Raw genomic sequence first — 22,816 nt, 5'->3', positions numbered from 1 at the left:
GCACCATAAAAAAAAAAAAAGAGAAAAAAAAGAAGAAAAAAAAGAAGAAAAAAGAACTCAAATTCAAGAACGCATGCTAAATTTGAGAAACTTTTATATAATAAGCGGGGGAACAGAACGCAAATATAGTCGAACTGGATCCTTGAAGTTTCGTGAATTCTCACTCATAAGAGTAACATTTTGAACCCGTTTGAACCGTTGCCCACGTTTTGCGTACACATTACATGGCCTGAGTGATATCATAAGTAATCAGATGTTGTGCCACTAACAAATTACTCCGATCCCCAGGACACGATTACTTCCTGTAAGAGGAACTAAACTACGTGACAGTAATTTCAACCATTCCGTTCCTACCACTAAAACCAATCATTAAAAAAAAAAAAAAAAAACAGTTTTACAGGGTGCACGCCATTCTTGTTTGAGTTGCTGGTCATATAGCTCGAGTCGTACTTTCCCAGCCCCTTTCATGCCTACCCGGGTTTGCTCTTCGATTTTCGGACCGCTATCGAAACAGCCTGCCACGCAGGACACGCTTCGCTTCGACAGGAATTCACAACGAGTGGACCGTGACATTTTCAGTTTGCGAGTTTCAGCAGCATCTATATAAGCTCTGTCCTTCTTGAGCAAATTAAATAAAAAAAGTGCTTCCTGGCGTAAGTGTGAAAAAACTAGCCTTTTCTCTCTTTTTTTTTTTTTTACCGAGGTAGGTCGCCATATCGCTCCCTGCTCGCCTCATCAACGAGCAACAGGACGGTCCCTTTCCCGACGAGGATCCTCTTCGGATGGCGTCGCCCAATCTACTCATCCGGAAGTGAATGAAGCCACAGTTCGCAATGCAGGTCACTGGCATTCCCGTGCTCCCTCCCTCTCTCGCTTGAGACATGGCAGGCACAGAAACACGGCAAACCAGAGACCGTGACCTTGCTCGTCCGTTGTGTGTCCGTCGAGGAGGTCTATATGCTACCGAGAGGGAGGGACTTCGCTGAGTAGTCTGAGTCGATATCATGGCACGCGGAACCCATGGAATGCCGTGTTGCTTGCGCACTGATTGTTCATTGATGTCTTCAGAGAGGTCGATGACGATTTAGGAGTCACGTACTGTTTTGTCTCGCATATATTCTGTGCGTTGTTGTGGACTCGTCTCCTGGAACCGGCGTCCGGGAAGATTATGCGAACTGCCGGAGGGAATAAGTCTTGTTGTGGAAGTGGCTCGATCGCGATAGCGTTTTGGTGCTGTGTCATCGTGTCCTCACCCCTGCTGGTGTTCTGGTTGTGCTCAGCTGAGTCAGAAAATGTAAATTCGCAGTCGATCGGCGGGCACGAGAGTACGTGTTAGGGAAGGGGGTCGTAGTTTGTGGAAGACTCGTTGTCTCAGTTGAAGAACGACGAAAATGGTAAGTGGACGATTTTTTTATCTTTTTGTGCTCCGCCAAAAACGATTGTCCCTTGCGTATCCTGTATAAATGGCGGAATCCCAATTGGATGGGAACCGTTCATGTGTACGTAAGTGAACCTGAGTACACAACCTTCGCCAGACTTCATTACCTCGCGAAGTGCTGCATCTATATAACTTGGAGACCCGTTCACGTAACATTGCACAACCATTTGCTGCGATACGCTATGCACCTTCGTAAATCACAGTAATAATAATGGTAACAAATTATTACATTTCTAAATAGACATCACGTGATCTAGTTACTCCAGATATTGAGATTGAAACGTAATGGGTCATCTTCACACGGATATTACGTCTTCTTTTTTTAATTTCACTTAGCGTCTGCAGGATACCCAGGATAAACAGCAAACCCGCTCACGTCGCGACGAGTTGCTGTGACTGAACTTCTGTAAAATTGCGCGACATGGCGTAAGAATCCACGGTCCACCTCCTTCTTGGGAATAGATGAGCCTTCCGAAATGTCCCGGAACTTACGCTGTGGATACGTTTTCTCTCAGGCTTCTAGAAGAGTAGTCAGAGGGTGGGGGAGGGTTCCAGAACCCCTCCCCTGACGCGGACCTTTGATAGCGTACTTGGGATAGGCAGATGATATCCCCACCCCCCACCCCCGAAAGAAAAAAAAGAAACATTTTTATCTACTTTACTCCAGGTTTCGCCATGACGTTTAAAATTCCCGGTTTCTTCCATGCAACTCTTTCTTTTTTTGTGTGTGTGACATTCTACCTCTTGGTATCTGTTGCATATAGCACACTTCAAAAGAAACGAAGAGCGGCATGAAAATGTTTAATCTCTGTCGATGTACTAATTGAAAGGAGAAAATACTCCGTCCGCTCACTGTCTATACACGCGAATCAACATCTTTTTTTTTTTTTTTTTTTCGGAGACACCAGACCAGTATGAACTCTGTACGTAGTTATTATGGCGCGACCTCTCCCATGACTGGGTGCTAAAATTATGTCACCGATTTTGCCGACTGCGGCGATGTCTGCCACGAGCCAGAGGAGATGTTGGCCACGGGGACAATGGTAGGATGCCACCACTGTTCCCTTCCCGAGAGCAAGCACAAGGCGCGGTCATGTTCTTTGTGCAGCCAACCGTGGCAGCCGTCTTTTTCTGTTCGCATTCGCGGCTTATGCGGAGTTCCGGGTCTGGGTCGTTCAAACGTCTCTACACAACAAATACTGTTAGGGGTATATAACCGCTGCTTATATATAGCTTCTATGCGTCGTATATTTCGTATTGTAAGCACGTTCCGAGTAGATCTAATGTGCGATATACCCATAGCAGCTGGACCAACGTGGATTTCATGGTAACGTGCAAATGTGGAATTGGCCTTAGTGGCGCAAAGCAGGAGGAAGCACTATACCTACCGATTAAAAGATTAAAAGACAGGGGTAAAAAAATAAAACTGACTTGACTGACTACAGTAGCGTCTGCGTTTGGCCAATAGGAAGACATAAAACCACGCCATTCGAAACAGCTTGCCAAATGAAGAAAGCTTCCCTGCCAAAGTCGCTTTGTTGTGTTTTGCGAACGGGTTGAAGTACCACAAACAAAGGTTAACCTGCACCTCCTTAACTTTTTCGTTTGGAGTAGTTACATCAAGTAACAACATCATTATATCGATGTCAACCTGGGTCCAGAAACAATTCGATATATGCAGCAGTTCTATATATACGGAAGTCTCACAAAAACAGCGACAGTATCCTCGGAAGCGCGCGGAAACACCGCTGGAGTCTCAAATAACTATTTAATCATGGGGGGGGGGGGGGGGGGGGGAAATCATGGTGATGAGTTCCCTGGCAACCTTTAATTGAAGTGAAAGAAAAAAGAAAAAAAATCTGGATATGGGCTTCCGTCGTGTCACCCTTCGCTATAAGCGGAGTCGCCGGGCGGCCGAGACCGCGTAACACTTCGCATAAAGCGAGAATTCGAATAAAGCAATTTTGTTATGAAGAGGACTTACCGTACTGAACATTTGTCAATGCCCTTTATGTTCGGAGCCGGATTAAGTGTGCCTATGTCCTTCCAAAAGGTCCACATAATCTGGAGCATGGCAGTCCTTGCGGCATGTTCTCTCACAACAGCCAACGGAGATGACATGCGACGAGGAGCGCAAGACACCCTCGAGGGCTACTACCCGTTTCAACAAGCAAAAAGGCCGTATGACCGACCACCCAGGGTGCGGAAGCCACCTTATCACCGAGCTAACGTCCACTGCCCGGAAAGGAGCATCGCTGGCAGGTTCTCCCCGAGAGACACCTTGTGCGGTGACCTCAACAAAGGTTTCATTCCGAGGAATCCCATGGGCCAAAGACCCGTCGATGATCCTTACCCATTGTGAGTGGCATACTGTAAGAACAGTCACTTGCTATCGCAGTGCGGCACAAAAGTATGTGTATCGGAACTGCGTAAGGCTTCGAACAGCAGAGCAGTATATAATCATGCTAAGCCTCGTGGCAGTTATAGGTCGATCTACGTTGACCGCACGTATTTATATGTATGCATGTATATGAACGTATCTGTCTAATCTTCTTGTAGCGAGATAATAAAGAAGAAGGCTCTGGAGTTCCTGGCCAAGGCCCTCCCTTCTCTGAGACGAGACAGCAACCTACCCAAGGTGGCCAGGTTCGTGGAAAGTGTCGCAACCACTCCGCCAGTGCCGGATTTTGGTGTCCACCCACAGTTCTACGGGCCATTTCATCAGCGACGAAGAGGAGCGAGAGCGGCGGACAAAGGCGTGGACGTCGTGAGATATCATACGGCGGATAACTTGAATGCAATGAATGGCAGTCGGACTATGACTACTGAAGGAGACATAGCTTTGAAGTTGAACGCCACTGCCAGGCAGCTGTGCCAGCACGGATCCGGAACGTATGTAAACTTTGACAATGTTTTATTAACGAGTGTCTCGAATTCATTCTCGTGGTATAAACTGAAACCAACAAGCAATCAAGCAAAGCTCTCAGCAGCCACCATGCACAATATTTTCGCTCACGGTGTGCTGTGACTGCGGAAATAAATTTGCAAATAGTACACTCAAAAAGCAGCCGTGAGCGTTACAGAGTGACCTTGGGGGCCCGGCCCTATCTCATGGTGTGACGTAATCGGGTTCGTGTGACGAAGCATCGGCATGGTGAACAGCCGCGAGGTTCAATTTATTACTGAAAATGCGTCTGCGGCACGGCGACACTGCGCGGCGCTACTTGTTGGGGGACACTCCACGCCATAGAGTGACGTCAGCGCCACGCCGGCTCTCTGAACGAGTTGAGGGGCTTTGTAGAGGGCGCTCACAGCAAAGATCTCTCTCTCTCGCGCGCTAGAGGTCAGCTAGGAGCATCGTTCTTTCGCTATAGCACATATGCTATTTGTTGCGCAACACGCCGCAGCTACAAACAGAAAATTTATGGAGGGGAGCCTTCGCTGCTCCTTTGAATTCAAAACCATGTTTTGAGGCTCAAGATAATGTTCAGTCGTTGCGTTCTAGCGACCTCGAACTCAAGTTTTAGTCAATACCAGTTGATTGTTAGCTTACATCTGTTTTATCGTTCCATTTCAGTCTCTGCACCATCCTGTCCACTCTCACAACCGCTCGTGTCTCCACAGCCGTCCTACAGACCATCTTCCAACTCCTTGCCTCGCGGTCACCAACCATATCCGACAAGGTGCAGAGCGCGCCAGCGAGCAGCGGCAGTACCAGCGGCACCTCCAGTCCAAACAACTTGCTGAGCATGCTGTCTTACGCTGCAGACATCGTCAACGCCATTAATCCTGACGGAGCTTCCACCACAACGACACCCGCCCCTCCGATCGTGAACCGATCCCCCTTAACGCAAGTACTGACAGCACTGACCGGAGCTACGGGATCGTCCGCATCCAGCAACAGTCCATTGGTGACAGTGCTGGACTTAATGACGAGCGACAGTTCGCCCATAAAACTCCTGGCTAACGTGTACAGCAACAGAAGGAAGAATAAACCTTCTGCTTCGGACAGCATACAAGCCAGTGACGAAAATGACGTCTCAGATGGAATGCCTCCAACGCCGTGTCCCTCCGTTGAAGAGTATGTCACGCCGACGTTCGCCAGGAACTACCAAGGCGTCTGGAAGTACGTCGTGCAGATTCCGCAAGAGGGGTACCTCACGCAGACAGTGCAGCAAACGAAATGCATGTAAGAAAGGTTTCGACTTTTGTTCGACGAACGTTTACCCAATACCGGTTTTGCATAGTGCACTACAGCTCGTACTGCGTCGCCCAATGTCTTTCGCACTACCAGGACACTAAAGGGGTCATAAAGGCGTCCGGGCGGGCGTACTTATCGGATACACGTCTAATGTTGAATTGGCCTTCGACGTCTCTCTACATATTAAAGCTATAGCTCTATAGGGCCATCCATCGTGTAGTTCCGTCCGTACCTTGATATGAGCACTTGAGAGTAAGCACGTGACTAAATATTTACTGCCAACGATGGCCCTGTAACGCTACAGCATTTAAACGCGTTTGGCACAATGCGCAAGAATTAAGTTAGTATTTGAATTCATCTTTTGCGAAGTCTGTGTAATTTCAAATTGAATTAGATGTGTCGCGCTTGTCCTGCTTGATATGCAATGCTGCGGCTATAATATTGTATGCAACACAACATTTGATGCCGGTTTGAAACTCAGCCTTTTCATATCCCCTTCAACTAGTCCAGCAACTATCTGTTCTAGATCAATCAATCAATCAATGCTGTAGACTAGAACGAGAAACGAACGAGAACTTTTCGCCGGTTGTTTCGTTGTGCCGTCACTATGAACCACGTTTATAACCATCTTATTTCTCGCACACAGGTCAACCCGTTGTGACTTCGTCGACGGTGGCCACTGCCATGAGTCCCCACGATGGGTCAGCCTCTTGGTCGCCGAGATCTTTTACCCAAACGCACTCTTCCCGACCACGCCCCCGTCGCAAGATCATCGAAACCCTCATACGCGGACAAGACTTCCCTTCGCGGACGCTCCGCCGCCGGTAGAAAACTTTCACGACTTCCAGCAATACCTGAACCGTCGTGTGGGCAGTGACCAAGAGGTGGAAGGCCGCCAGGGTGTACCCCAAGGTGAACGTTCTCGACGGACCCAGGCGGGGACGAAAGAAAAGTGCGACGGATACGACAAAGTCGGCTGTTACGTCATACGCATGTACTACGACTGGTTTCTTGTGAACGGGTCTTGTAAGTGTTGGAAGCCGGACAGTAAGAGAGTGTTCGGAGGACGGCGGTGAGTGGAACTACAGAGGTGTCTAGCGGAGACCACCTGCGTGAACTTAAAAAGACTTGACGCGCACAAGAGGGAAGAAGGGACACTGCCGAAATTTCGAACACTTTGGCGCTGCAACAATGTTTCGGTTAAAGTGCCCCTAGGGACTAAAAAAACGCTATTTCTTTTGCTTCGTGTTCTAAATGAAAATCGCTCAAAGACTCCATATAAAATGCCATCAGCAGAACTCCATAGTTTCGGATTCTCCAAGAGAAGTTGACGTCAACACGAGCACTGCCGCCTAGCAACAACGCATGCGCACTCTCAGTCCCCCCCCCCCCCCACACACACACACCATGTTGGAAGACTGCCAGCAGCTGTCGTGAGGAGACGGAAATCGACGTTAGGGGAGCAGTGTTGCCAGACGTGTGTGTGGATTGGGTACACAGTGACGTCATACTTCTCGAAACTAGAAATTAATTTTATGAAACTTCCGCGCCGCATATAGAAAAAATATTTTGGAATGTTAGGTAGAATTCTAAAAACACGATATTTAGTCCGTAGTTGCACTTTAACAGGTCTTCAGGTTGGTGGAGCTCGACCATATAGTCTTCGTTGTTCGTGCACCTCGACACTCCACGCAAAGGCACGGTACGAAATTAGTACCTGCCGGTGTATGCATGTCTTTTGCACGGGTACATGGCATAGTGGTATGTTGTTTATTACGAAGCATGCAGGAAGCTGAGGTCATAATACGGCGCGGAATGTGTTGTTTCTTGCGCAGTCTGTCAATTTTGTATGGCATTCTATTTATTTGCGAGTGTGATAAAAGCAGTACAAATGACGTATTCTCGTTTCTGTGGTGTTGCCCGCCGCTATTACAGACCAGCGCGTTACTCACGTCCGTTGAAGCGCAAGTAGGAGGTGAAATACTCGGGAGAGAGTAAGTGAAAAAAAAAAAAAAAAAGAGAAGTAATATCGTGGAACAGTCAAGCGGCAAAATATGCCACAGAATGGGATAGACGGTAATGAATGTTCAAAAAAAAAAAAAAAGTAGTATGTATGGGGTTTCAGTAAAAACATGTTTTATGTCCGGTATGCAGAGAGGACGGCAAGTGTACGGCAGATATCTTATACACATGGTTGCCTGTTTATAGGAGGATCGAAAAAGCAAACTGAATACATACATACATACATACACGCAAGCATTTGGTCTTATATGCAATGGCTACAAGGGCAGATCCAGACCCTCGGTTTGGGGAGGGGGTTCTTTCTCGCGTAGTGGGGGAGGGGGAGAGGGAAATCCCAGGTATAAACTGACGTTTTGCGGGGCGATCGCTCCCTCCTCCCCCACCCTGGATCCGCCCATGATGGGCTATAGAGACGACGCACAAGGTATGGTACCATTTTCTATAAAGGAGGACCGCATCCCACCTCTAGGGATGCAAGAGGCGCACCGATCCACCACTAGGGTGGGGGGTGAGCTACAATAGTCCTGTCACGTGATTGTGCGACGCCTTACCAGGAGAGAGAGAGAGAGAGAAGAGCACGTCATGTAGAGCTGCAGCAGACGAGAGGGTAGTGGCGGATCCAGGGGGAGGGGGGGGGGGGTCTGTCGCCCCCCCCCCCCCCAATGTCAGTTTATACATTGGATTTCATCGTAAAAATGAATTCTACGTCAATCCCAAGTATGAAACAATAACTGGGATTGACTAAACAGGGATGCATTCATTCGCAGGAAGAGCTCCGCGCGGTTGAACTGCCCATCGGCGAGAACACCCGCTGTGAGAAGCAGCATATACAGAGAAGCTTCGTAATAAAGTAGGAGCAAGAGGGCGCCTGGAGATCACATCAAACAGCACAATGGCTCAGGTGTTCGTCAGTACAGCTCCCTGTCAGACAAAGGCTGCGTGAGGCACAGTCGTCAGACAAGCTGTTTTTCTTTCTTGCGTTTTGTTTTCGACGTCGTCAGATATCGTGCGCTATATCTCTACAATTTCCTGCGCTGCTCGTATGCAAGGAAACATTCGAGAAGATACCCAAAAAGTCCTTAAAGTATAATAATACTACTTATAAAGTCCTATCTATATTGAACTTTTTTTACTGATTATACTTTTTTTATGTCATTGCAAAACCCCACCAACACCGAATATCCTCTGGATGCACGAATAATGTCCTAACGAATTCGTACATCCGATGGGTATCCCTCAGATATCCATCGGACGTACGAATCCGTTAGGACGTTATTCGGACACCCGGAGGATATTCGGTGTTGGTGGGGAACATAGCCACGTGAAACGCGATGCACAACGTCACACGTTATAAATTACTCGATGTGACTTTGCTGATTAATGAAGACACATCGTGATAAAGTAAAGAAATGTGCCGTGTCAATCGTCACATTGTATGTGAAAGGGTCGAACCGCCTATGTGCTGCGCCGCTGAACGTTTCTTGCGGACGTACACCACGAGCACCACCAAGATGATGAGGAACATGGCCAGCACTACGATCACCACTACAGCTGGAATGGACACTACGTGCTCTGGGCGATCTTCAGTTGTGAAAACATAATGACCATGAGAACGTGTCAGTAAAAGAAGTAAAGAAAGCAATGACTCGTACTTACTGCATTCTGCAGTTTCATCGCCTCCGTCCTCGCAGTTATAAAGACCGTCACACCAAACGCGGCCTTCGATGCATGTTCCCGTCCCGCAGAGCTTCCATGATTCCGGGCAGTCCGCTTGCGAAGCTGCGAGGTTATATAGTAGAGGTCACAAACAGGAGGATCTTTCCGGTAATGCCCTTCTGTGAGCTCGGAACCGAACAAAACAGGTAGTACCAGGTTCGATTCCTATTGTCGATCACGTAAACCATCAATAAGGTCGCTAATGGACCTGCAGATAAAATTCTTACATCCATTTAGATATTGGACGATGACTATCCGAAAATTCGCTCTCTTGGGTGTACCAGTGTCAGATGCTGCCTGTGAGTTCCACAGAATTGTGACCTTGTCTCCGTCTGTTCGTAAGGGCATGCCAGTTGGAAAGGCTTCGCCACAGAACGGCTTGTCATTGAGGTCCTTATTCAGCAAGCCTGTAACCTGCATCGGGAACAGCACAGCGAAGTCGCTATATAGTCACGTTTCTGTTCCACAAAGCTTGTGGTAGGTTCCGCAACTTACAGGGAAAGCCCGGAACATTTTCTCGAAACAACAAGAATGAAACAACTCTAGAAAGCATGTGCCACAACATTATTCATGTGCCATACATGTGCCACATCCTAGTAGATGGAAAGGGGGGAAAAAGCGTGTGGTGCGGCGGGGTGGTGAACTGCGTGCATAGCAGACGACACCATCAGCCCTGTCGTCTGCTACGGAATATCCCGCGTCACATCCACACGAAAAAGGGTTGTAAGGTCACGAAAGGACGGCACGTCTAGCACTCGCATGGCTGCAGAAAGCTAGGATGTTCTGAACATCTTCCGCTGGAGTATTCTGGGGGACGTCGACCGTGTGAACACACGGGATATGTCAGTTTATTTTCTACATTTTACGTCACACGTACATACTGTATAAGGCATATCGGTTGACACGCACCGCACCGGGTGAATAGACAGCCTTTCATACAACTTACCTTTACGTAGTCAGTGCAGTTATCCTCGTTTCCAGGGATATTCAAGTCCGCGAGACTTACTAAAAAGCCGAAGGAGGAGTTAAGTGCTTCAAACACGACGCCACTTCGACATCCAGATTGTTTGAGATCAGTTCCCAATGTAGCGCGAAGCTCTACAGTCTGGGCGAGAGTAAGGGCTTGGTAGCTTCTCACAGACCCTAAAGGATTGCAGTAGTCTTCCAAGTTGTCTGCAAACATCAGTGCGAACAATATTGTGCCGACGTTCCAAAACGGTTCTAATAAGTAGCCGTGAAAAAGACTTACGCGATGTCCCTCCATGACTAGACACATTTATAGCCACACTGCAAAGCACAATGGCAAGGTACTGCCATGCGTTCGCATGGAAAATTTTCATCATCTATGGGAACGGATGAGGGAAAGCGAGCGAAAGCCTGGCCTTATCAAATGGTTTCTTGCGTGTCATCCTGTCGTACTCGGCGCTGAAAAGAGGAAGCGGATAAAGGCGTTTTTGCCAGGAGCTTTGTGTGCACGCCACATCTTTTACATTGATGTGGTTGGTTGCTCAGTGGCGTGTTATTGTCGAGCGCTCTGTCTGAGCCGATGAGGCGGCATGGTGGTCGGAGGGAGCGTGCGTCCTGGGCTGACTTCACAGGGAACTGTGCCGAATGCAGTGGCAGCCACTCTTGTGGCTCTCAGCACGCATCACCTTTTGATAAGCACTTCTCTCGAAACCCCTCAACTCCTTCCGACAGCACGACAGATGCTGACGTCAATGTGCAAAAACGGGGTAGTTGGTATGGCATGATTACCTGAAGCAGCCAGAGAACGAAGACACAATACGACACTGCTGCTTGCTGACGTCACTCCGTGACGTCGATAGTCCCCTCACCAGTAACGCCGCGTCGTGTCCGTAGCAGACGAATTTTTCAGCGGGAAATGAAACGTCGTGGCCACCCTCCAATGGCGAATTCAGATGGCCATTTCACGGCAATACGGCCTACGTTCGCGAAATTGCGAGGCTGGCGCCCACGCTGGATCACGTGATCGTTCCCACCCGAACATGAGTGCCAGGAATCTAGCGGTTTCAGCCGAACGTATCACGATCGGGGCATCGCGGTCACTCGTCTTGGGGTTTCGCCGTGTGAAACCCACGCGAACTTGGACGTGCGGATGTAATGACACCGGATATAGTAGGGCAACCCGATGCCCCGTTGTATCGAAGCTCTGCGAAGAAAGTGCTACCTGGCAAATTCCTGCGCTCGGAAAGCGCGACGCCAACATGCGAGATTTGGCTCCCCCCCCCCCCCCAAAAAAAAAAAACGTTTCCACGAAATGCCACTCAGATTCGCCACAAGTTGACGCCGCGTCACGTCTGGAGATCGGGCCGGTCCTTCAAAAAACACGGTCCGCAGTAAAAATAATGGTACCGAGATGTTACACGGAATGTTTGTCTGCGCTGTGTGGCGCCATATGTTGCACGTGCCTCAGGGTAGGACTGCGGATAATTTGGACCAGTGATTTATCCAGACCCCCCCCCCCCCCATCTAACTTTTTGACCTGTGTCCTTGCGATTTCAGCTCTAGACAAAAGTCAGTAACGATATGTTAATCTGTAACGACATAACTATAATAATGTGGGCCACATCAGTACAATAGGAAAAGGGAAAATTCACCAAGGCTGTAACCCAGGGCACCCCTGCTTGACGAAACATACCGTCTCAGACTGTACACCAGATACGATATCACGTACAGATGCCCGCAGGGATTCCGGGCTTCGAATGGTACAAAGCAGGATGTTTGGAGCAAAAGTTATTGTCTCTGGTAAGCTATCTCACTGGCACCTTTGTAGGGTGTTCAATTAGTTGGTTGAGCCATGCTCCCTGGACAATATCAAATGACTTATTACAAAATTTATCTCTGTACACTCCTGTAAAGCTCCCAGTCCTTCCACGAATACAGTCATTCAAGGCACATCAACAGGAAAACGTTTATTTCCCACTGGTTTTGTTAAGCAAATACCTCGAAAGGCACATAACTGTTTGGCCCGATACCACAGCTCATTGTACCTTTATTTTTTTGTGCATAGCTCAGTGTAAATAAAATGTGTAAATGCAACAACAGCTACGAAAGATTCGACTTTAACATGTGATATGCATGTACTAACCCAACATTGACGGACAATAACTATTTTCCAGACATTTCTGAAGCAACAATTCTTTCTCCACACGACAGTCCGTAGAAAGGGCTATACGTACTCGCTCCACTAATGGAGAAAGAACTTTCAAATTAACAGCAGAATAACACCTTCCCCATTTTCAGTTGCTAGGATACAACAGTTGAAGTATGGCACACTGAATGAAAAAAAAAAGAGCTGTACCACTTTACGGCTCAAAAGGACGTCACACAGCTCCGGGTACGGTCTTTACGGCTAACGTAACAAATTGGATCCATCACAAGTGGAGCGTAATGGAGATTCACTCAAACTTGATTCCCTGTGCCAGGGGCAGCTCCTTAGTGTAGTTGATAGTGCAGGTTGAGCGTCGCATATACTGCTTCCAGGAATCGCTTCCAGATTCTCGGCCTCCACCCGTATGCTGCAGTACGGAAATGAAATGACACTGGATTCAATACATTGGTCGTCTTGCTCACGGTACGGTGGTGCTAGTCCCATGGATGACACTGTGTGTGTGTGTGATGTGAGGAAACTATGTTTTACCTCGTGTCACCACAAAAGCAACACTTGCTAAGTGTTGACACAAGTAAACATTAATTTGTCAAGTGTCACAGAACACGCTACGTTGGACGGGTTACGCATGTTGCGTACGTTAGGTTACATATAGAGCCTGATGTTGTATGGTTTGACCAGATTCTTCCTCAAATTTGCACCCCGAATTGAAGGCTGCCTCTTTAGGGCGAAACCCGATTTTTACCCGGCAAATTGCCCTCACTGGGAAGTCTGTAGGAATGCAATAACTTACTTATTTGGTAGCAAATGCAGTTACATCACAATCTGTACCAAACCACTACAGTTAGTTAGGAGCCCAATTTCTCCCCGAATTTAGCATACAGGAAGTTTTTTCATCCCAATTTGCGTGAATTTAGTGCACACGTTTATTTCCCCTGATTTCCCCCAGAGTTTAGAAAAAATATTTCCCGAAAACTTCGGGCTCTAGTTGCATAGAGAAGTAGGAGATGCTTTTGATATTACTAGGCCCTTCACAAGCACATACTATCTTCAATGTTTCTAACACCCCTTTCCCAGTACAATAGGTGCAATATTAAATGCAATTCAGCATTCCCAGTGTTGCAAGATTGCTTCTGAACAATGGGATCACATCATAATCTCGCTAGTTCATGAATTACGCCATCAAGACAGAGTTTAAGTAAACCAAAAGAAAGCACGAGATACAGACCTTTTCACCACCAAATGCTCCACCAATTTCTGCTCCACTGGTGGGAATGTTCACGTTGACAATGCCGCAGTCCGAGCCTTTGGGTCCGACCCACTGCATGCAAGTAACAAATTATTGAGGCTTTACATTCACAACATATGGGGATTTTGCATTAGTGAACATCAGAATACACCTCTTACCTTGAAGACATTGCCAATGTTTTGAGTGAACAAGCTGCTTGAGAGACCCTGCTCAACCTCATTGTTCCACTTAATGGCTTCATCCAAGTCATTGCACTTGAGAACATACACTATTGGCGCGAAGGTTTCTCTGTGCACTACTGCAGCATCGTGGGGTAACCCAGTCACAATGGTGGGCTCCACAAAGTTTCCAGGGCCATCAACCCTCTGGAAGAAGACAAAGAGAGAGAGAGAGAGAGGCTTGTCAGCAGGTGCTGATCTAGGATGGCAGTCCAGATGCCCTGACTGCCCTAAATTCTTGCTATCACAAAACTCTTGAATTGGCCTTAGGTAGTGTATTTAGCATTGTGCCCAAGACCAGGACCAGCATACATATACACGCACCTGCGCTCCCAGAGTAAAAGCTCCTAGCCCAATGGCTCAGTCATATATGCCTTAAGGCCATACTCCATTTGCAAACCTCGTGCTGACGTCTAGTTTACCGAGGTTTACTTAATCTCATAATGCTAGATAAATTGTATATGCAAGCTACAAAGTCTATCAAATAATCCTGCAATGTGTGTTTGTTTGGCGCGAGAGGAAATAATGGAAAAGGCGCATGCAAGTCTCTTCCCCACCTTTCCACCATGCTCTACTTTGCCTCCAAGCTTCTTGGCTTCCTCAACAGCCTCCAAGTATTCTTCCACCGCCCGAGGAGTGTGCAGGGGTCCACACAAGGTCGAGCTCTCGAGAGGGTCTCCGATTCTCACTTGTGTGTACGCTTTCTTCAACTTGCTCAGCAGATCATCATACAGCTGCAGGGTGCAAAGTAGCCATCGTTAGAGCACAGTTGTCCTTGTGGGTGATCAACATCAACGTATCATGTACCTCGTGGTGAACAATAATTCGGCGGGTCGTAGTACACCTCTGTCCAGCCGTTCCGACACAAGCGAAGAGAGCAGCTCTGACGACAACATCAACGTCGGCGTCGCGGTCCACGATTATGGCGTTGTTTCCTCCCAGCTCCAGCAAAGGACGACCAAAGCGTGCCTGCACTTTGAGCGCAACCTGGCGGCCGACGTTGGTGCTACCCGTGAAGGACAGGAGACGAATGCGGTCGTCCATGGCCAATGCATCACCGATAGGTGGACCACCACTCACGAGCGTGCACACGGCTCCAGGAAGGTTGTTGTCCTGTCGAAAGAGCGGCACAATATAGGTGCATATTAACTATGGACTAAAAAAATGCCATTAGTGTTACCTCAGTCCTTTAAGTCAATTCTACTCACCTCGAAGACTTTAGCGAGGATTTTTGAAACTGCAACAGCACAGAGGGTTGTGGTGCTGGCACTTTTCCAGACGCAGGTATCCCCACAGACCAAGGCAATAGCGTTGTTCCAACCGTAGACTGCCACTGGGAAGTTGAACGCGCTGATCACTCCAATGGCACCCAGCGGGTTCCAGGCTTCCAGTAGTGCGTGCCCAGGGCGCTCAGAAGGAAACCATTTTCCTTCCAAAGTTCGCGACAAGCCAACAGCGTAGTCGCAGACGTCAATGTACTCTTGTACCTGGAAGGGATAACTCGTGTAACTACCAAAATTCGATGTATTTACAATGAGAGGCAGCTGCAATTGAACGAGTACTGGGGAAAAAAAATTCACCTTATTTTATGTGCAGCAATTTATTTACCCCGTGAAAATTTTAGGCCTCACCTCGCCCTCTCCCTCAGCAACTATCTTCCCCATTTCAAGTGAAACCAGTCGGCCCAGTTGAGACTTCTTCTGTCGCAGTGCATCGCCAATTTGACGGACGATTTCCCCGCGTGCCGGAGCCGGCAAGTCGGCCCAGACCTGCCAAGCGGCTACATTGGCGTCAACGGCAGTTTTGTACTCTTCCAACGTTGCGGTTGTAATTTCCGCAATGGGTCGATTGTTTGCGGGACATACTGAAGTTATCACCTAAAAGTACAAGGAAAAGATCAGTGCAAAAGAGCGTGACATAGCGAAATTCCACGGCTTCACAGACGTCCTTATCAATTTATCAGCTCGTCTGAGTCCTTCAAGCGGTTCTCCTAGACAGGTGGCTTTCCGACTTACCTTGCCGGATCCTCTCCATTTGCCATCGTACACCCCGAGATTCGACTTTGACAGTCCTAACTCTTTGAGAAATGCATATTTAGGTTCTTCTACTAGAAACCCAGCTGTGGACATTCTTCTTTGCAAAACTTTGAAGTGGGACAAGACACCGCAACGTGCCAAGAACCACATGACCGAGGATGAACCAACCAGTGCACTTCACTTGCAGACGTCGTTTTACTTACAGTTTGTGCGGGGCAGGCGTGACGTTTTCGAAAGTATTAAAAACAGAAAAGGAGAAAAAACACTGGAAAAGTGGCAGATAGGGCACAAATTAGATGCGATAACTTTATGAAATATTTACGCAAGGATAGGTAAATAAATAAGGAGTGACAATTTTTAAGACGTCAAATAGTGATACCGCAGTTTTAGCGCGAGCATCAATCAACATTAGGCGACCTCAAAAGTTTAAAGGCAGGTACGGCAGCTGTACGAACGTTAGGAATCTTGTGGAGATACTCGGAAGTAGTTGTCGTAAGTTCGGTGAGGCCATAAGTGTCATCATGAAGACGGAAAGCACTGTAAGTGTTCTTTCTTCTGTAGACTCATAGGTTGCCGTAGTAAGCTTCCGCTAACTACGCCGAGTAGAATTACATTTTCCCGCTTTTACAGTGTACAACGCGCAAAACTCTCGGAAACATTCAGACCTCAATGTTGAGCCAGTCGAGACTTGTAGGAACGAATGGCACGATATCAGTTGAAAAGGTAATGCAGCCTCGGCATGCACATGCGGCACATACTCTTTATCTGAGACGGTCGCCTAAGTTTTTTCTTCTTTCTTTCTGTAGAACAGGAAACGAAAGTTCAACCTCGATGCCGAAAACGCTATGAGTCTGCTCAAAAAGGGAGACTCTGTGACTGCCAGCCAGCACACACAAACTATATCAGAAGAGGCCTACAACCTCATGGTTAAGGGTACTACAATCTTTTAATTCTTCAACGAACCAGTCTTTTTCTTTACATAGCTGCCAACCACTTATACTTGCAGATGAGGTTCCTGCAAAATATTGGAAGGACCTCGCAGAACAGAGGTGTCAAGCTCTTGAAGATGCATTGAAAGAAAATGAACAGGTATATTTTCCACTTTTATTTCTGTCAGGTTCATTAATCCCCTTTCTCTTTCCCAGCTGCACGAACAACTGGAGCTTCTAAAAGCAGAGAATGAACATCTTCAGAAGCTTGTAGACCAAACCCTTCCTCTGGCAGAACTTTTCAGGTGAGGTCATGACTTTTTCGTTTTCCTATTTACTGACTCATCAAATGGTCTTCCAGGTCTTTGCAAGATTGCAGCTCCAAGGAAGTCTAGACAAACATGCATTATCTGCTGTTGTAGGTAGTGCTTGCTGTACTATCATCTATCTGGGTACTGCAGCGTGCAAATATGGACTGCAGAAGTTTTTCCACAAATGGCTGGATGAAGCAGTGTTGCTTTCCAGAGCATTTTGAGATATCACCACACAGATAATTGTTTCACTGTTCAGTTTTAATTGCACACAACTTAGCAACATTTTGTTTTTGGTGTTCTTCCCCAGCTTGAGAAATGTTAGGCAATGTCTACCTGATCACACCTAGATTTCTGCATGTCAGCCCATACATGCTGATACCATCCACCATGATTTTTGTCCTTTCAAACAAGTAAGCCAGGCTCATAACCTAAGCACTGGATTCATGATGTATTTGATAAAGCGAACAGCAATAAATGAGAAACTGCTACATGTATTTGGTACAGCCTTCCATTTGATAGAATTTTGTGGATACTCTATTTTATGCTGTGGATATACTTTTGAAATTTGAAGGTGTTGACTTCTAGTCTATGCAGTTATTTCATGATCTGGTGCACGGAATGTACTATTAAATGCTTGCACTGACCACCCCAGATGTGTCTTATGTTCCATTTATACATCAGCTGTGGTGACTAGGCAAACATCCTACATTTTTTAGTTATGCCCAAGATTCCAGAAAAACCTGTTACAATTTCTATGCATCTTTCTTTGAAAGCTGCCTCCGCCCTTCTAATATTTAAACATTATCCCTTTCTTTGAACTTTCCCTACTGGAGTCATTACTGAACTGAATTATTACAACCAAGTCATAGTAGGTTATTAGGGGATTGTGTGATCATGTGCAGTGAGACGAAAAATGCTGCATATTTACATTCTGGTTAGAACGGGGGCGAGAAATTAGGAGCATCAAAAGGTGTGATAGAAGGCCGTTCAAAAGGAATTGGCCTAAACATCCGAAGTACGTGGTGAAAAGAGTGTCTTCAACAGGGTCAAAGAAATTACAAGTAAACTTACATCTTGCAAAATACAAGGTTACGTAACGGCAAACCATTGCACCACACACTATTTTAAGAGGAGCAATAAAAGCTCAAGAGAGACCAAAATCCACGAGTGTTGCAAAGTGATCACAACAGTGATTATGCTATTTCGAGCACAAAGAGTGGCCTGTAAAACGTTTGTCAAAAGGAAAACGTCAATTATGCGCAGTATATTTTTGAGGGAGACCAGTTGGACATACTGCATACCATTTGTCCAATGATGGCTTTGAGAACAAAGAACAACAGTGGAAAACCGCGATAAGACGTCAGGACTACCACAATCCGCTTGTTTAGTATCAAGCTTTGTACAGAAGTTGCCTCCTATTTCATAAGTAAAGAACTGAATATAGTACAACACACTGCACTAAAGTTCATATTATATCTGTGGAATGCATATATACAAGAGACATAACCATAGGGTAAAGGGTGTGTGCACCTTCCTGACAAATTGGAAAAAGAGAAGGATCAGTGTTATATTTTCTCCCACTGTTAAAACTGCCCAGGTGAAAAATGTCTGCAATCCCAAATGGTTTATGAAACAATTTTCACTTACATACAAAGTGGTTTCGAGTGGAAATCCGTTCATAAACCACTTGTAACTGCAAAAATTTTTCACCTGGGTGGCTGGCTTAAATACGCATTAATTTTTGTACATATATTGCGAGACAACAACAGACCTGGTAAATAAGAGCTTCAAGATGAAGGTGACAGTGAAGATATCCCACTCGGCCGGTTTCCGTTTCTAATACTAGCACTTGCAGTCACACAAATTCGTGCCAGTAAAAGGTACATATCACACAGAAAGAGAGAATAATTCACTGGTAACAATATCAGAAAACATGTCTGCATTAGGTAGCAGCAAACGTCACACATAACAGACTGCGTATATGTTGTGATTTGGTGGTGGATCCTGCTCTGGTGGTCAATTGCTAGAAAAGGGTGCCCTTCATCTTGCTTCTACAGAATAATAGTGCTACTGGGTGACCGACAACTTCAACCAGCAACGCTGTATGGCATGAATGTTACCGACAGTTCGTAAACTCAACAGATAGCACTTATCTAGCATACAGAAGTATTACATTTTAACATGTATATACAAGACAACAACACTACCCAAGGAAGAGGTAAAAAAGAAGTCGAAAAGGAAACGTCTGCATCCCATGTTGAAAGTGTCCCGATTATTGGTAACACACTTCAGAAACTTTTATGTATTTCCTGTTTTTCTGTAGATTTTAATACTAGACCCATACAGTAATGCCGTATGCTAAAATTTGTAGCTTGAGCGTCTTTCTTTTTGACGAAGCAGAGTTCGCCTATACCGCATTTTGTAAGAGCCGCATTTCACGTGCAAATTTTTGGATTAGTGAAGTTCATGAAAATTATGGGCTCGCAGACATTGGGAGCGGTACGGTACGCGGCCAGCGTGGTGGCATGAAGACCGCTTGGCAATGACGCAGCAGTCAAATATGTGGCGAAATTAATACGCAAAAAGGAATACATATATATATATATATATATACTAAATAAATATGCAAAAATAAATAAATAAATATGTATAATGAGTACATAAATATGCAAAATAAATGAACAAATGTGTATAATGAGTAAATAAATATGCAAAATAAATTAATAAATATGCAGATGTGCAATACAGCACAAAGTATACATCATTTACAATACTGCATTCACAACACTTTACAGCACTTGCTTCCGAGCGAACAAAAAAAATGTCCGCCCACAAACAATGACCGTCGGAATGCTGAACATTTTTACCATTCGTTTCCTAGAAAACAGGAAGTTTCTAAACATCGTCGAATCTACAAGGGCAGCCTCTGGTTACCGGCTCCCTTTCCCGCTCTCTGCACTAGTGCTTCGTGCGTGTCTCCTTTCGTACCAGGGAGACAGTGACCTGTCGGACGAGTGGCGACGGGTCAGCGACCTTGACCGGGACCTGGAGGAGCTCGGCCCCCTGGATGGTGACGACCTCCTGGACGAGCACGAGCTTGCGCTGCTGCTGGAGGCCGAGGGGGTGGGACGTCTGTACGGCACGGGACGTTTCCGCGCGCTTCTCGTTGGGAAATGGAAAGTGACAAAAAACGAAGAAAACTAGATTATGTCGGACTCGGCGAACCGCTCGCGGTGCAGCATGGCGAAACTATGTGACATCACCCATATTGCAAACGCGTTTTTAGTCTCCAATCCACTATTAGCTGGTCAGAAATGTTTCGCAAGCAGAATTTGTTTGGGAGTTTAGGATGGCTGTTTTCACTGTAGGGCTTACAGAAATACAAGGACAAGTCCTGCCACACTACAAACACCAAACCAGTGTGCAGATCAATGTCATCTGCAAACTTTTAGGCAACGCAGCATGCCAACTTCCTACACTTCTGTGCTCATTCATGCCTCATGTAATACAAAAAGCATACATTTCAAACAAGATTTGCACTTGCAATGCGGTGTTTCCAAATGTCGTAGAGTTAAAAATGATAAAGGCATATCAAATGAAGAATAGCACACAGGATAGGATAGCTGTGTGACCACAAATGCTAGATTATTGCGAATGAATTGAAGAGTTATGGAACAACATTGTTTGACTCTGCACACCAAGAAAACAATATGTAAAAAGAAACTGTGAGGCAAGAACAACAACAAAAAGAGGTCCACCTTTCTCCTTCTTCTGCATTCCAGGGTATTGGCTTGAAAACAATACAAAAGGGGGACTAATGTTAGTTTCTAAAAAAAGGTTTGGATTCAGGCAAGCCACTGCAAAAACAAGGGGATGAGAAAGCTATATCGTACAAGGCCTGCTTTGCTGATGCCTTGAAAAACAAAAAGCACTGTTATGTCTAATAGTGTTTTACTGTATCTGGGCTCATGCAAATATCACACAGCACATGCACATCAATCTGCTTCTCCCACATTTTAATGTGTCTTATGCCTTGTGTAAGATATATCAGGAAATAGTATATTTTGCCACAGGCAAAACTTGGCTAGGAAATGAATAGCATGCACACACAAAAATATACCGTCATACGCACAAACTGAAGACAAATAGGAACCAAGGAAACAGATCTCACATGAACCCCTTTTTATTCAGCATTTTTTTTCCAGTAAATGAGTTTCCATTGGGCAATGCCGGACGCTTACGCCAGTCCATGAGAAGACCAAAATGAAACAGATGAGAAAAAGGACACCTTTAATACTGGTCTTGCGCGTAAAACCCAAGTAATGATTTGTATGCATGCTTTGGAGCCTTTTCCAAAATGCATTGCAAAAAGGCACTTCCTCCATTTAAATGTACATTTCTCCCACTGGCTTTGCTGCTGTAGAGACATTTCCCCTGTCTCTGCTTGTCATGTCATCATGTGTGCACGTGAAGTTAAAAGGACCCAAAGAAAATGCAAACAAAACAAAGCCCAAGCTATTGCCTATCGCCTGTGATGGCGGCTGTGACGGTGGTATGAGCCACTTCGGCTTCGACTGCTGCTGTATCGAATCTTAGCGTCAGGAGCCCTGAAATGTGCAAAGAACAAAAACCAAAAGAAAACACAAATTGGTAAATAAGGCAAATAAAAGGAAACACAAGAAAAAATGCACAAAGAAGCAAGAGAGTGTGCTCCAGACAAAAATGAACGAAACAGAACAGAAAGAAAAACTTGCACGGACATGATGCAAAGATCTACTTAGGGCTCGACATTTCAGGTGCACAGATTTTACTCAATTTAAAAGGAGGATGGAGAGATTAGAAGCTTTGGAATACACCGTGTATTTGGACGAGCGACGTTCTCCAGAATGTTCCAGCAGAAGATGCTCAAAACTTCACAGCTTTCTGTTGCCATGTGAGCATGAACGCTCAATAAATAAATAAATGTAATGCTTTGTCGTGCACTTCTAACGGTGGGGAATATCCGTCGGTGCAGTTATAAGATGTTCTGTAGCAGACGACAGGCCCGATGGTGTAGTCTGCTACGTGCACAGTACGTAAATTTTCTCAGGGAATTCGAAATGCTCAAAGGAAATATTGTATATGACAGTTCTTAAAGGAAGCATGTCCGTATCATGCTGTAAAAAATGTATGCAAAAAAGTGCAAAGAAAGGGTGAGGAATGAAACAAGGTGGCGATTCTGCCATTTTCCTTCTCTCTTCTGCCATGACAGCCAAATTCAATAAATATTAAAACTGTGCTCACTCAGTGAACCGCACCGACGATCAACGCAGCCCACTTCCTCAACGCGGTCAACCAAATATGCAGCACTCGTACATTCCCCCCTCCCCAAACCATCATGTTTATCCAAACGGTCGCCAACACAGACAGGTACACGGCAGGCACAATTGAAACGGGGAAATCTCCGCAGCATGTAGCAACAGTCAGTTATCCGCAAGGAAACGTGGTAGCTGCCAGCAGTCGCTGAGGTTGCATCGTAAATTACACCCATTCTCAAGCATTGGAACGTTGCAAAACGACACCC

At 46.0% G+C, this 22,816-nt stretch overlaps 5 protein-coding genes across 14 annotated transcripts in view; 2 read left to right on the top strand and 3 right to left on the bottom strand.

The window, feature by feature from the left end:
* The first annotated feature begins 3,761 nt into the window (after positions 1-3,761).
* On the top strand, positions 3,762-7,066 carry LOC135369773 (uncharacterized). The gene is made up of 4 exons (XM_064603292.1): positions 3,762-3,796; positions 3,998-4,330; positions 5,016-5,627; positions 6,286-7,066. The coding sequence occupies exons 1-4, from the start codon at positions 3,762-3,764 to the stop codon at positions 6,713-6,715; spliced, it is 1,410 nt and encodes a 469-aa protein (XP_064459362.1). The 3' UTR covers positions 6,716-7,066.
* A 412-nt stretch (positions 7,067-7,478) lies between these two features.
* LOC135371260 (uncharacterized) lies at positions 7,479-10,811 on the bottom strand. Its single transcript, XM_064605349.1, has 5 exons — positions 10,627-10,811; positions 10,324-10,550; positions 9,605-9,791; positions 9,318-9,440; positions 7,479-9,242 (listed from the first exon to the last, which is right to left on the bottom strand). Exons 1-5 carry the CDS (start codon positions 10,718-10,720, stop codon positions 9,088-9,090), a joined length of 786 nt encoding a protein of 261 aa, XP_064461419.1. The 5' UTR covers positions 10,721-10,811; the 3' UTR covers positions 7,479-9,087.
* A 1,484-nt stretch (positions 10,812-12,295) lies between these two features.
* Positions 12,296-16,217, bottom strand: LOC135371252 (alpha-aminoadipic semialdehyde dehydrogenase-like). Its single transcript, XM_064605338.1, has 8 exons — positions 15,990-16,217; positions 15,606-15,851; positions 15,183-15,461; positions 14,782-15,087; positions 14,532-14,708; positions 13,915-14,121; positions 13,736-13,828; positions 12,296-12,916 (listed from the first exon to the last, which is right to left on the bottom strand). The coding sequence occupies exons 1-8, from the start codon at positions 16,158-16,160 to the stop codon at positions 12,797-12,799; spliced, it is 1,599 nt and encodes a 532-aa protein (XP_064461408.1). The 5' UTR covers positions 16,161-16,217; the 3' UTR covers positions 12,296-12,796.
* Positions 16,218-16,372: 155 nt separating this feature from the next.
* Positions 16,373-17,743, top strand: LOC135371259 (geminin-like). The gene is made up of 6 exons (XM_064605348.1): positions 16,373-16,549; positions 16,641-16,733; positions 16,817-16,943; positions 17,017-17,099; positions 17,156-17,244; positions 17,301-17,743. The coding sequence occupies exons 1-6, from the start codon at positions 16,532-16,534 to the stop codon at positions 17,332-17,334; spliced, it is 444 nt and encodes a 147-aa protein (XP_064461418.1). The 5' UTR covers positions 16,373-16,531; the 3' UTR covers positions 17,335-17,743.
* Positions 17,744-21,420: 3,677 nt separating this feature from the next.
* Positions 21,421-22,816, bottom strand: part of LOC135371248 (SRRM2 protein homolog rsr-2-like) — a 28,807-nt gene continuing 27,411 nt past the window's right edge. For all 10 annotated transcript variants that reach the window (XM_064605323.1, XM_064605327.1, XM_064605330.1 and 7 more), the window contains one exon: positions 21,421-21,860. In XM_064605323.1, the coding sequence (XP_064461393.1) occupies positions 21,776-21,860 (85 nt within the window). In that variant the 3' untranslated portion in view covers positions 21,421-21,775. The remainder of the gene's footprint in view (positions 21,861-22,816) is intronic.

Source organism: Ornithodoros turicata, chromosome 10, assembly GCF_037126465.1.
Source record: "Ornithodoros turicata isolate Travis chromosome 10, ASM3712646v1, whole genome shotgun sequence".
Taxonomy (NCBI): domain Eukaryota; kingdom Metazoa; phylum Arthropoda; class Arachnida; order Ixodida; family Argasidae; genus Ornithodoros; species Ornithodoros turicata.
Note: the sequence above shows the minus strand (reverse complement) of the source record. Positions and strands in the feature narration are given on the sequence as shown.